This window comes from Phyllobates terribilis, unplaced genomic scaffold (genome assembly GCF_046119375.1).
Source record: "Phyllobates terribilis strain yellow unplaced genomic scaffold, ASM4611937v1 Scaffold_3__8_contigs__length_932513732, whole genome shotgun sequence".
Taxonomy (NCBI): Eukaryota; Metazoa; Chordata; class Amphibia; order Anura; family Dendrobatidae; genus Phyllobates; species Phyllobates terribilis.
This window is the reverse complement of record NW_027362763.1, coordinates 25,909,591-25,924,666: the sequence shown is the minus strand read 5'-3', so window position 1 is coordinate 25,924,666 and position 15,076 is coordinate 25,909,591. Positions and strand designations below refer to the sequence as shown.

Genomic DNA, 15,076 nt, shown 5'->3' with positions numbered 1-15,076 from the left:
TATATTCTTGTACATAGGGGCAGTATTATAGTAGTTATATTCTTGTACATAGGGGCAGTATTATAGTAGTTATATTCTTGTACATAGGGGCAGTATTATAGTAGTTATATTCTTGTACATAGGGGGCAGTATTATAGTAGTTATAGTCTTGTACATAGGAGCAGTATTATAGTAGTTATATTCTTGTACATAGGAGCAGTATTATAGTAGTTATATTCTTGTACATAGGAGGCAGTATTATAGTAGTTATATTCTTGTACATAGGGGCAGTATTATAGCAGTTATATTCCTGTACATAGGAGCAGTATTATAGTAGTTATATTCTTGTACATAGGGGGCAGTATTATAGTAGTTATATTCTTGTACATAAGAGCAGTATTATAGTAATTATATTCTTGTACATAGGAGCAGTATTAGAGTAGCTATATTCTTGTACATAGGGGGCAGTATTATAGTAGTTATATTCTTGTACATAGCGGGCAGTATTATAGTAGTCATATTCTTGTACATAGGAGCAGTATTATAGTAGCTATATTCTTGTACATAGGGGCAGTATTATAGTAGTTATATTCTTGTACATAGGGGCAGTATTATAGTAGTTATATTCTTGTACATAGGGGCAGTATTATAGTAGTTATATTCTTGTACATAGGGGGCAGTATTATAGTAGTTATAGTCTTGTACATAGGAGCAGTATTATAGTAGTTATATTCTTGTACATAGGAGCAGTATTATAGTAGATATATTTTTGTACATAGGGGGCAGTATTATAGTAGATATATTCTTGTACATAGGGGGCAGTATTATAGTAGTTATATTCTTGTACATAGGGGCAGTATTATAGTAGTTATATTCTTGTACATAGGGGCAGTATTATAGTAGTTATATTCTTGTACATAGGGGCAGTATTATAGTAGTTATATTCTTGTACATAGGGGCAGTATTATAGTAGTTATATTCTTGTACATAGGAACAGTATTATAGTAGTTATATTCTTGTACATAGTGGCAGTATTATAGTAGTTATATTCTTGTACATAGGGGGCAGTATTATAGTAGTTATAGTCTTGTACATAGGAGCAGTATTATAGTAGTTATATTCTTGTACATAGGAGCAGTATTATAGTAGCTATATTCTTGTACATAGGAGCAGTATTATACTAGTTATATTCTTGTACATAGGAGCAGTATTATAGTAGTTATATTCCTGTACATAGTGGCAGTATTATAGTAGTTATACTCTTGTACATAGGGGCAGTATTATAGTAGTTATATTCTTGTACATAGGAGCAGTATTATAGTAGTTATATTCTTGTACATAGGAGCAGTATTATAGTAGTTATATTCTTGTCCATAGGGGGCAGTATTATAGTAGTTATATTCTTGTACATAGGAGCAGTATTATAGTAGTTATATTCCTGTACATAGTGGCAGTATTATAGTAGTTATACTCTTGTACATAGGGGCAGTATTATAGTAGTTATATTCTTGTACATAGGAGCAGTATTATAGTAGTTATATTCTTGTACATAGGAGCAGTATTATAGTAGTTATATTCTTGTACATAAGAGCAGTATTATAGTAGTTATATTCTTGTACATAAGAGCAGTATTATAGTAGTTATATTATTGTACATAGGGGGCAGTATTATAGTAGTTATATTCTTGTACATAGGCACAGTATTATAGTAGTTATATTCTTGTACATAGGGGGCAGTATTATAGTAGTTATATTCTTGTATATAGGGGGCAGTATTATGGTAGTTATATTCTTGTACATAGGGAGCAGTATGATAGTAGTTATATTCTTGTACATAGGGGGCAGTATTATAGTAGTTATAATCTTGCACATAGGGGGCAGTATTATTATAGTTATATTCTTGTACATAGGGAGCAGTATTATAGTAGTTATATTCTTGTACATAGGAGCAGTATTATAGTAGTTATATTCTTGTACATAGGGAGCAGTATTATAGTAGTTATATTCTTGTACATAGGAGCAGTATTATAGCAGTTATATTCTTGTACATAGGGGCAGTATTATAGTAGTTATATTCCTGTACATAGTGGCAGTATTATTATAGTTATATTCTTGTACATAGGGAGCAGTATTATAGTAGTTATATTCTTGTACATAGGAGCAGTATTATAGTAGTTATATTCTTGTACATAGGGAGCAGTATTATAGTAGTTATATTCTTGTACATAGGGGCAGTATTATAGTAGTTATATTCTTGTACATAGGGGCAGTATTATAGTAGTTATATTCTTGTACCTTGGAGCAGTATTATAGTAGTTATATTCTTGTACATAGGGGGCAGTATTATAGTAGTTATATTCTTGTACATAGGGGGCAGTATTATAGTAGTTATATTCTTGTACATAGGGGGCAGTATTATAGTAGTTATGTTTTGCACTCCGGGGCTAAGTTTCCATCGTTTTGGATCATAGAGTGGTGCCGCTTTATCCCCTTAACCTTTCTATGTGATCTTTCTTGTTTCTCACCTGGATTGATGCGTCCGGGTTCCCAGATCACGGAGTATGAGCCGCCATCGTCCGGGATGCAGCACTCCACAATGGTCCTAGGAAACCTGGTGACGTTATTCCAGACAAACACCCGGGATGGGTTTAGGATGATATCGGAGGCTGTCAGGGGAAACTCCAGCAGATGTCTTGCCTGCCATTGTATATTCCGGTAGACAAATCTACACAAATATAATCCTGGAACAAGAGGTAAGAATAGTTATTCCTAGTGCGGTCAGGAGTTGTGTTCCCTATCTATTCTTCCATAATATGGATGACACTTCTTACATCTCTATTAAGTGTCTCCGCTTTAACAATAAACCACTAAACTCCAGGGAATCTGACACTAAACCCACAGACATTGGACTTCGAGCATCTGAGCGCTGGATTCTCTCATACCGAAGGATGGAACAATAATCCAATGGAAACCAAGGCAAAAAGGCACTAAATGATTGATCAACCAGTAGCCACCATGGGCCATATGCCAAATTCCTGGAGGGTAGGGAGAAGTACACAAAACTTCAGGACACCAGGGACCATGAGACTAAACAAGTGGACATCATTGACTTTGTCATCAAAGCAATAGACATCACAACCTACGGTAATAAATCCCCGAACACCGGAGGCGTGAGGAATCCAACCACAAGACTAGTAAAACCACAAGACTCCAGGACTAGTAAAGTAAAACCACAAGAAACCAAAAACTGGAACTTTTTAGACATTTGAATACTGAACCAAGTGCAATAAACTGAGTAAAAATAAAACCCTGAACGTCAAGAACTTTTAGAAAAAAAACCTCTGGAGACCAAGGACTACCGTTCTAAAGGAGTGATTTTTAGGGAATGTCACGAATAACAGCCGGAGGGAGGGGGGATCATGCCGATCACACCACTGCCACTGTTAGGGATACACAACTCCGCTGCCCCCAATGGATAGGACAATTACACAATTGGTTGACGAGTGATGTAGGAGATCTCGGATGCTTCCACTACTAGGCCAGTTATTGGCAAACTAATAGTGACCGTATGGTATATACACCTCCGATTCCAAAGCATGGAATATACTGGGGGGAAAATAAGAATTTGATACACGGTCGATTTTGCAAGTTCTCCCACCTACAAAGAACGGAGAGGTCTGTAATTTTTTATCGTAGATGCACTTCACCTGTGAGACAGAATCTAAAAAGAAAATCACATTGTAGGATTTTTACATAATTAAATTGCATTTTATTCCATGAAATAAGTATTTGATCATTGACCAACCAGCAAGAATTCTCACTCTCATAGATCTGTAAGCCCTCCTACTCTGCACTCATTACCTGTATTAATTGCACCTGTTTGAACTCATTACCTGTATAAAAGACACCTGTCCACACACTCAATCAATCACACTCCAACCTGTCCACCATGGCCAAGACCAAAGAGTTGTCTAAAGACACAAGGGACAAAATTGTAGACCTGCACAAGGCTGGGATGGGCTACAGGACAATAGGCAAGCAGCTTGGTGAGAAGGCAACAACTGTTGACATGATAATTAAAAAATGGAAGAAACACAAGATGACTGTCAATCTTCCTCGGTCTGGGGCTCCATGCTGCATCTCGCCTCGTAAGGTAAGAATGATTCTGTGAAAGGTCAGGAATCAGCCCAGAACTACACGGGAGGACCTGGTCATTGACCTGAAGAGAGCAGGGACCACAGTCTCACACATTACCATTAGTAACACACTACGCCGTCCTGAATTAAAATCCTGCAGGGCATGCAAGATCCCCCTGCTCATGCCAGCACAAGTGCAAGCCCATTTGAAGTTCACCAATGACCATCTGTATGATCCAGAGGAGGCATGGGAGAAGGTCATGTGGTCAGATGAGACCAAAATAGAACTTTTTGGTATCAACTCCTCTTGCCGTGATTGGAGGAAGAAGAAGGATGAGTACAACCCCAAGAACATCATTCCAACCGTGAAGCATGATGGGGGAAACATTATACTTTGTTTTTTTTTCTGTAAATGGGACAGGACAACTGCTCCATATTGAAGGGAGGATGGATGAGGTCATGTATCATGAGATTTTGGCGAACAACTTCCTTCTCTCAGTAAGAGCATTGAGGATGGGTTGTGGCTGGGTCTTCCAGCATGACAATGACCTGAAACACACAGCCAGGGCAACTAAGGAGTGGCTCCATAAGAAGCATTTCAAGGTCCTGGAGTGGCCTAACCAGTCGGATCAATGCAAACTCTAATATTAATTCCTGACCACCAGAAAACTGTGCTTTATGAAAGGAATCCTCATGCCTGGGAAAGCATATTTCTCCCATGGTAAACAAATTTCAAGTTGGTTGTGCTTTTCCCAGAACAGATCTTCCTGTTTAATTACCTGGTCACTGCAGGGGGGCCACTGCTTCAAAAGGAGCTTGAAGCTTGCGCTTCCTATGTTGTAAATAGTTTTTCTCACTTCACCATATGTTCAATGTGAGTTCCTGCTTCTAAAAGGAGTTTGAATTGTCAGCTCTTCTCCCTTTTCTGGAGATGTCTTATGTATATTAATTTTTCTATGACTGGGAATTGTGAATTTTATCATTAATCTCTATGAACTGGAACACTAAACTAATAGATGCCACGGACTGGGAGAAGGAGTAACTGGACACCAGGACTCAGAAATGAAACTGTTAGAGACCAGGGACTGGGGAGCGAAACCACCATAGACCAGGGACTATGACACTTAACAACTGGTTATCTTGCGTAGCATCATGAAACTAAGAGAGATGACAACAAAGACCGAGAAGCCGAACCCCTGGATTGGAGAGATTGCATCTGTAAGGGAGTCCTTACACATGGGATAAAAATCAAACGTTAATAACCGGTCAGGATCAGTGCTGGCTGCAACATCAGCTGAAAAAATAAATTGATGGACATTGTAGTTTGTGACATGTTTGGCGCCATATACAACCGATTGTTCATCAGCGCATTTTTATCTGATATGTATGGGACCCTTAAACAACTGGGAAATCAAATCACAAGTCCTCAGGACTAATAAAATCACCAGATATCAGAGTTTAAGACATTGTATGATGAAACGCCACGACATCAGGAGTCAAATCTTTAGATGATATGGACTGGAACTAAACTGATAGGAACCATGGACTGGAGAATCCAACCACAGGAACCAGGACTGGTGAAGAGAACCATTAGAGACCACAGAAACACTAAAAGGACTGAACGCTAGAGAATGGGGACTAGGACACAACCAATGGACTGCATGGACTTGGGAAACCAACCACAGGAACCAGGACTGATGAAGAGAACCTGTAGACACTGGGGACTGGAACTGTAAAGGGACTGAATGCTAGAGAATGGGGACCAGGACACTAAACCAATGGACTTGTGAAACCAACCACAGGAACCAGGACTGGTGAAGAGAACAATTAGAAATTGGGGACGAACTACAGAGGACTGAACTACAGAGAATGAGGACCAGGACATTAAGTCAATGGGCTGTATGGACTGGGGAAACCAACCACAGGAACCAGGACTGGTGGAGAGAACCATTAGAGACTGGGGACTGGAACTGTAAAAGGACTGTATGCTGGAGAATGGGGACTAGGACACTAAACCAATGGACCTTATGGACTGGGGAAAATAACCACAGGAACCATCTTACATCTTATGCTTAGTGATAGTTAATTAATTATTAGTTAATTATTAATTGATTTATTAGTGATAGTTAATTAATCCAGGGATTTAATCTGACTGCCAGATTGGTGTCGGGAAGTGAATTTTTCCTCAATGATGTAAATTGGCCTATACCGCATGTTTTTTTTTTGCCTTAACCTGGATCAACGCTGCGGAATAGCTGCAGTGCACAAGAAATAGGCTGAACTGGATGGACGCTTGTCTTTTTTTGGCCTTATAAACTATGTAACTATGTAACCAGGACTGGTGAAGAGAACTATTAGAGACCGGGGACTGGAACTGTAAAAAGACTTAACTCCAGAGAATGGGAACCAGGACACTAAGAAAATTGACCATATAGACTAGAGTAAACAACCACAGGAACAAGGACTGGTGAAGAGAACCATTAGAGACTGAGGACTAGAACTCCAAAAGGACTGAACTCCAGAGAATCGGGACTAAAATGCTAAACCAAAGGACCGTATGGACTGGAGAAACCAACCACAGAAACCAAGACTGGTGGAGATAACCATTAGACATCGGGGACTGGTTGTTATGTTCTGCTACCAGAGCTAAGGAAAGAGAGGAGATCTGTCCCTACGATAGAACTCAGCTGAATCCCTACGATGTAACAGGGAACCTGATCCTGCGATCAGACCTGCTAAAGTCCTAAGCTAGTCTGTACGGAGACCTATAGATGTGGGGAAGGAATCCCTACAAGTACTAAGGACTGGGAGGAAAATGGGACACCTCCTAACAGAAATAGTAGCAGACAGACGAACAAACAAAATATAAAGAACATAGAGGTCAGTAAACCAAGCAAACTAACAGAGTTAGATACAGAGCACAGGCTAGCTAGAAAGTAGATATACAATGAAGTCCAGCAAAGCCAGAAGGGCGGAGCAGGATTAAATAGGCCAACAAGGTCATGTGACCAGCAAAGGAAAAAAAACCTAACAGCAAGGTTCTAACAGTACCCCCCCTTCTAAGAGGATCCTCCGGATCCCCTAGGACCAGGCTTATCAGGAAATCTCCTGTGAAACGCTCTGATAAGTCTGGACGCGGAAACATCATCTGACCTCACCCAAGAGTTATCCTCGGGTCCGAAACCTTTCCAGGCCACAAGATACTGCAAACTACCTCTATACCGTCTAGAGTCAAGGATGCGAGAAATTTCATATTCCCCGTCCTCCACCACCGGAGGAACAGAGGCAGAGGCGTCACCATCCGACACAACAGCTTTTTTTAACACAGAGACATGAAAGACCGGATTAATTCTCCAGGAGGTAGGAACCTCCAACCTAACAGCAGATTGGTTGACAACCTGAAGCACCTTAAAGGGCCCTACAAACTTGGGACCCAATTTCTTAGAAGGAATCCTCAACCGCAGATTCCTAGAGGACAACCAAACCATGTCACCAACAGCGAACAAAACCTCCTGTCGTTTCCTATCAAAGTAGTCTTTAGATTTTCTGTTGGCCTCCTGAAGATTACCACGCACATCCGTCCAAACTCTTTCCAAATCACCGGAAAAATTCTCCTCCTCAGGCACGGCAGATCCCAACTTGGAGAACGACCCAAACGACGGATGTCTCCCAGAACAACAAAAAAAAAGGCGAACAACCAGCAGAAGAAGATGTATGATTGTTCAGAGCAAATTCGGCAAGTGGCAGAAACTCAGACCACCCCTCTTGATTGTCTGCCACAAAACAACGCAAGAACTGCTCAACATCCTGGTTCTTCCTTTCTGTCTGGCCATTAGATTCAGGATGATATCCGGACGAAAACGACAAATGAATTCCCAACCTGTCACAAAAGGCACGCCAAAAACGAGCCACGAACTGAGGACCCCTATCAGAAACAATGTCAGTAGGAACGCCATGAAGTCTGACAATTTCCTTGACAAAGGCCTTAGCGAGAGTTTTAGCGCAGGGCAGTTTGATGAAGGGAACCAAGTGACACATCTTACTAAAACGGTCCACGACCACCCAGATGACAGTAAAACCCTCAGAGGGGGGAAGGTCAGTTATAAAGTCCATAGCCAAATGTGTCCAAGGAGCACTGGGGACCTCCAAAGGACAAAGCAACCCCGCAGCAGGAGTATGTGAGGACTTAGATCTAGCACATACAGTACATTGGCGTACCCACTTAATGACTTCCTTCTGCCATCCAGGCCACCAAAAACTGCGACCCACCAGTCTCTTGGTCTCAGAGATTCCGGGATGATCTGCCAACCGAGATTCGTGACACTCAACAAACAAATCTCTCCTAAAGGTCCCAGGCACAAACAACCTCCCATGAGGAGTGTTAGATGGGGCATTCTCCTGAGCTTTAAGAATCTCATCTTCCAAAACGGAGTCTAAAGCAGCTATCACAACACCTTCTTGTAAAATGTTTTCCTCTTTCTCAGCACCGACTATGGGAGAAAAACTGCGAGACAAGGCATCCGCCTTAACATTCTTAGTACCAGGGATGTAAGTAACGGAGAAATTAAACCGCGAGAAAAACAGTGCCCACCTAGCCTGACGGGCATTCAGGCGCTTGGCAGCGTCAAGATATATCAGATTTTTATGATCCGTAAGAACCTGAACGGGAAATTCCGCACCTTCCAAGAAGTGGCGCCAGTGTTCAAATGCGAGTTTAATAGCCAATAATTCCCGATTACCAATATCGTAATTCAGTTCAGTCTCCGAAAATTTTTTTGAAAAAAAGGCACAGGGATGTAATCCATCCCCGTTATCCTGAGACAATACTGCGCCAACCCCCACAGAGGAAGCATCAACCTCAACCAAAAACGGCCTAGTAACATCAGGCTGCATAAGGATGGGAGCAGAGGTGAACCTCTCCTTGAGATACACAAAAGCTTCAATGGCCTCAGAAGACCACTGAACCGCATCAGCACCTTTCCTGGTGAGATCAGTCAGAGGTTTGACAATACTAGAAAATTTTTTATGAATTTTCTATAGTAATTGGCGAAACCCAAAAACCTCTGTATCGATTTCAAACCAATAGGCCTAGGCCATTCCTGCACAGCCTGAACCTTAACCGGATCCATCTCAAAACCTTTGCTGGAGATAATGTAGCCCAAAAAACTAATTCTCTGTACAGCGAACTCACATTTCTCCAGCTTAGCAAAAAGCGAATTGTCCATTAATAACTGTAATACCTCACGCACGCTCCGCCAATGAGACTCCAGATCTGGCGAATAAATCAAAATGTCATCCAAATACACAACCACATTTTTACCGATCAAAGGTCTAAGGATGTCATTAATCAGATTCTGAAAAAATGCTGGAGCATTAGTAAGACCAAAAGGCATAACCAGATTCTCAAAATGACCCACAGGAGTGTTAAAAGCAGTCTTCCATTCATCACCCTCCTTCATGCGCAACAGATTGTATGCCCCCTTAAGGTCAATTTTAGAGAACCACTTGGCCCCCATTAACTGGTTAAACAGATCAGGAATCAATGGCAGTGGGTAAGGATTGCGTACCGTAATTTTGTTAATCTCACGAAAATCCAGACAAGGACGTAAACCGCCGTCCTTTTTTTTTACAAAAAAAAATCCAACCGCCACAGGAGACTTAGAGGGCCTAATGTGACCGGCGGCCAAACTTGTCTGTATGTATTCCTCCAAAGCCTTCCTCTCAGGAATAGTAAGGTTAAATAAACGACTTTTAGGAAGAGTCGCTCCAGGGACAAATTCAATAGAACAATCATAGTCTCTATGGGGAGGCAAAACCTGCGATTCCTTCTCAGAAAAAACTCTCCAAAAATCCTGAATAGGAACAGGCAATTCTCCCCTATCCAAAGCTGCAATACGCCCGTTACAACACTTGTCATAACATTTATGGCTCCAGGATTTAATTTCACTGGTAGACCAATCCAGTACAGGATTGTGAAATTTTAACCAGGGCAATCCCAATATTACTGGAGAAGGCAAGTTATTCAACACTACCAAATCCAATTTCTCATGGTGAACACCATTAATAGTGAGAGGAAATTCACAGACCTTGAGAGTAATATTCTTCAAAGGGGAGCCATCCACAGAAACCACAGCAATGGGGGATGACAAAGGTTCAGGTTTTAAATTGAGTTTTTCCACGAATCCCCCATCAATTACATTCAGAGTAGACCCGCAATCAACAAACACCCGAAATTCCATTAATTTTTCCTGAGCAATCGTGGAAGCAGCTAAAAATACACCCTTGGAATTTAAACAGGCAATACGGGCGTGACTGACCATTTTTTTTTCTTTCTTCATACGAAGCTCACAGCCTTTAATCAAATGACCAGATTTTCCGCAATAGAAACATAAGCCTTTCGAAAAACGACGGTCTTTTTCTTGAGAGCGAGGTGCCACCGATCCAATCTCCATCGGTTCACCACTGTTAGTACACACATTATCATAACCAGAAACTGACATAGCAGAGGATTTGCTCTCATTAGCCCTTGCACGCAGTCTTCTATCCACCCGTATAGCTAATTGCATAGCCTGTTGCAAATCCTCAGGTGTAGGATAAGCAATTAGCAGGTCTTTAACCCTTTCACTGAGCCCAGCAAGAAATAGACTTTTCAGAGCAGAATCGTTCCACCCTGTTTGAGTGGACCAACGACGAAAATGTGTACAATATTTTTCGACATTACCCGATCCTTGTTTTAAACGTCTCAACTCAGTCTCAGCTGATGCGACACGGTCAGGATCATCATATAATAGTCCTAAAGCAGAAAAAAAACTATCCACTGATCTGAAGCATGTATCACTAGGTTGCAAAGAAAAGGCCCACTCCTGAGGCTCTTTGCGCAAAAGTGACATTATGAACCCTACGCGCTGGGATTCATCCCCAGAGGACTTGGGTCTCAAACGAAAATACAATAAGCAAGCATTTTTAAATGAAAAAAATTCTCGATGTTCACCAAAAAATAAATCCGGCAAACATACCTTAGGCTCCAAGAAATATGCTCCAGGACAGTTACTCACGTGCTGACGGAGCTCGGCCACTTCCAGAGAGAGTCCCTGCAGGCGATGAGCCAAATCCTGAACCGACACCATGATGGAACAGAAAAATCTTTCCTTAGAGAATTTGCTGGCTGGACTTACTGTTATGTTCTGCTACCAAAGCTAAGGAAAGAGAGGAGATCTGTCCCTACTATAAAACTCAGCTGAATCCCTACGATGTAACAGGGAACCTGATCCTGCGATCAGACCTGCTAAAGTCCTAAGCTAGTCTGTACGAAGACCTATAGATGTGGGGGAGGAATCCCTACAAGTACTAAGGACTGGGAGGAATATGGGACACCTCCTAACAGAAATAGTAGCAGACAGACGAACAAACAAAATATAAAGAACATAGAGGTCAGTAAACCAAGCAAACTAACAGAGCTAGATACAGAGCACAGGCTAGCTAGAAAGTAGATATACAATGAAGTCCAGCAAAGCCAGAAGGGCGGAGCAGGATTAAATAGGCCAACAAGGTCATGTGACCAGCAAAGGAAAAAAAACCTAACAGCAAGGTTCTAACACTGGTACTCTAAAAGGACTTAACTCCAGAGAAAGGGGACTAGGACGCTAAACCAATGGACCATATGGACAGGAGAAACCAACCACAGGAACCAAGACTGGTGGAGAGAACCATTAGACACCAGGGACTGGTACTGTAAAAGGACTGAACTCCAGAGAATGGGGACTAGGACACTAAACCAATGGATTGTATGGACTAGGGAAACCAAGCTTAGGAACCAGGACTGATAGAGAGAACCAGTAGGGGTTAGGGACTGAGATAATAAATTACTAAGCATCAGATACCAAGTAATAAAACTGCTGGACACTAAGAGGCACCATACATAATAGAGAACTGCTGGATGAACAATAATGTGAAAATGATAAAAAAGGCGACTCTACCTCCCCAGTATTGGGGAACGTTCTTGATGCTCAGAGTGGATTTCCTGTTGGACGTCACCACTGTGGCTCTGGTGCCATTTTGAACCTCCATCAACATATTGGACAACACGTTCACCAGCAGCCACTGGACGTCCGTGACATCGCCCACTGACGTGAACTCCAAGACGACATCGCTCCCCACCCTGGCTGGATCCGGAGATGAGGTTACATTACCTGGAACTAAAAAAAATAGGAAAAACAAATGAATTATCAGAATTATGGGGGCTCGGAAGAAGAAGAGACATCTCCACCTTCCACCACAACCAAAAGTCACTTTTTTATGTATCTCAACCTATCTGAAATATTGTGATAGATGCAAAAAAAAAGTGTCCACTCCTTGCCTTAGCCCAAATCTAAGATGTCCAAGAGATAAGGAGCCGAGGCACCAAGAACTTGTGTTTTTATGGCAATTACTCATGATAGAAATGCAGAAATTACAACTCCTACATTCATGGAGAATTTTATTAAAGAAAGGTTGTCAGACTGATAATAATGGAAACTTTTGTGTGGCTTTTATTACCTAACAGGGTTGTCTTCTGAAGAAATTTGCCAGTTTGGACCCCACTCAATATCCCTAAAAATGTTTTATGGCGACCTTCTCTTTACGCAAGATGTAATGATCCTCCTAAAATAAGTTTCTGAATGTAAACTACGGAACATGGAATAAATGATCTGCTGTATAGTAGACTGCATTTCCACCCAACACAGGCTGGTTATGTCCCCTACCACTCGGGCAATGCAAAAACATTAGGATGGAAGCAACTGGTGCAAACCAAGAATGATGGAAGGATGAAGATGGAAGGATGAGGGGGCATTGAGGACCGTACGCGACACTCACATGACAATGTAGGGTATGATTGTGGTAAACATACACGAGGGTTTGGGGTGACACCTACTTGTTGGAGGCTCTTCGCAGTACACTGTGCTGTTTGCTTCCAGGCGAGGGCAAAAGCAGTAGGATTCGATATCCATTGGGATGTAGCAGGTGGGGTGGGATTTGCATTGCTCAATGTCAAACTCGAATTCGGGCTCGCACCCACACTGTATCCTCCCCTCTCTCTTTGTGCATTCTAATAGACGATACAGTGCGTTAAATCAATGGCAGATTAGTCAGTTCATGTTGTTACTGAGGGTTACATGTCAAACCAGCAAGTCTGTAGTAACCAATGGTGCGTTGACGTTATGGACGTTATTAGAGCCCCCAAGCTCTGATCCCTCTACCTATTAAGGTAAATGTTTCCAAACACCAATGGGTAGAGATGAGTGAACCCAAACTTAAAAGTTTGGGGCTCATACCAGACAGTTAGTGTCCAGTGGTAAACGCTGAACATGGACTTCTCCCAGAAGTCTGTTGGAATGTTCGAAGTTTTAGAGAAAGTCCGATGGAATGTTCGGAGTTCCGGGGAAGTCCGGGAAGAGAGAGAGAGAATATTTTCTAGCTCAAAAGTTCGGCTTCTAATTGTTTTCAATGGAGTTCGGGTTCTGGATCAAGTTCGAGTAAAATTCTGGTACCTGAACCAAACCTTGGAATAAAGTTCGGGTAGGGTACCAGAACCTGAACTTCCATGGGTCCTCTCATCCCTACCAATGGGCCATGGTGTGAGACTACTGTTATAAGTTAGATGCTAAAGTTTGCTAGATACCTTAGGGCACCTACACCTACAACACTTCCTTCAGATCCCAGTCCGAGTTGTCTACATTTTCTGGTATAATTTGGTGGAGTATGCGGGCAGCCGCTGCATTGTTTTGGTGTTCTCATGTACGTTGGTCCTCTTATCTCATGCCATTTTCATACGCTTTGTTGAGTGCTGCTCCCCACTTATTTCATGAATTGTTACTATATCATTTCTATTAAACTATGTAATAAAATTATTTTTGATATTTAACCTTGAGTTATATATTTCTTTATAGGCTCTTAGAATTCTCTACGTACCGTAGTGACTTCCCAGTCTTGTATTCACAGGACCCCCCATTATGAGAACAGTAAAAACAATGCGACAGCTGCCCGCATACTCCACCAAATTATACCGGAAAATGTAGACAAGAAGGATCGGGATGTGAAGCAGATGATGTTGGCGTAGGTAACCTTAGTTATCCAGCAGGCTTTACCATCTAACGTAGAAGATTATAGGCTGATATCGTGGACATTTTCCGGTATAATTTGGTGGAGTATGCGGGCAGCCGCTGTATTGTTCTTATAATGGGGTCACAAGTCACTATTATATGTAGAGATCTAGGAGCCTATAAAGAATTAAATAATAACTCAAAGGTAAATATCAAATATAATTTTACTACATAGTATAATAGAAATGGTATAGCGAAAACTCATAAAATAAGCGGTGAGCAGCAGAGGACCAAGCGCCTGAGCATAGCACCCGACAGAGGAGCAGCGTACGGGACACAGCGGATATAGTAGAAATAGGATATCCATCTTCTAATAGGCTCTTATTGCCTAGGTGATCCACTCAGCTTACTGTATATAATGGTGACTTATTGCTATGTGTAGGTAGATACGATACAGATCTGGTAAGACTCGGACCTGTGGTGGCCGCTACACTGGTAATTTCGGCCAGTGCTCCTCTATATGGGAAGTCCTCACTTGTCAGGACCATCTTCACCAGTTGCAGGTCGTCAGCTGCTTCATTCAGTGGGATGACTTGAATATAAGCCATCCCAGCAGATCCACCTGCGGAAACACCAGACACACAACCGTCAGCTGCTACACCATACAATATAGTCATGACCAAAAGTGTCGGCCCCCTTGAAATTGTTCCAGAAAAATGAAATATTTCTCCCAGACAATTATTGCAATTCCACATGTTTTGTTATACACAGGTTTATTTCCTTTGTGTGTATTTTGGAACAACACAAAAAAAAAAAAAAAACAGAGAAAAGAAAGTTAAATTGGACATAATTTCGCACAAAACTCCAAAAATGGGACGGACAA

The 15,076-nt window shown here is 41.6% G+C and overlaps 1 protein-coding gene across 1 annotated transcript in view; it reads right to left on the bottom strand.

The window, feature by feature from the left end:
- The window catches only part of LOC141258729 (adhesion G-protein coupled receptor F3-like), a 35,104-nt gene extending 20,292 nt beyond the window's left edge, over positions 1-14,812 (bottom strand). Inside the window, exons 1-4 of the mRNA XM_073673781.1 lie at positions 14,669-14,812; positions 13,026-13,199; positions 12,091-12,309; positions 2,504-2,719 (exon numbers count right to left, since the gene is read on the bottom strand). Coding sequence (XP_073529882.1) covers positions 2,504-2,719; positions 12,091-12,309; positions 13,026-13,199; positions 14,669-14,801 — 742 coding nt within the window. The 5' untranslated portion in view covers positions 14,802-14,812. The remainder of the gene's footprint in view (positions 1-2,503; positions 2,720-12,090; positions 12,310-13,025; positions 13,200-14,668) is intronic.
- Positions 14,813-15,076: the final 264 nt, after the last annotated feature.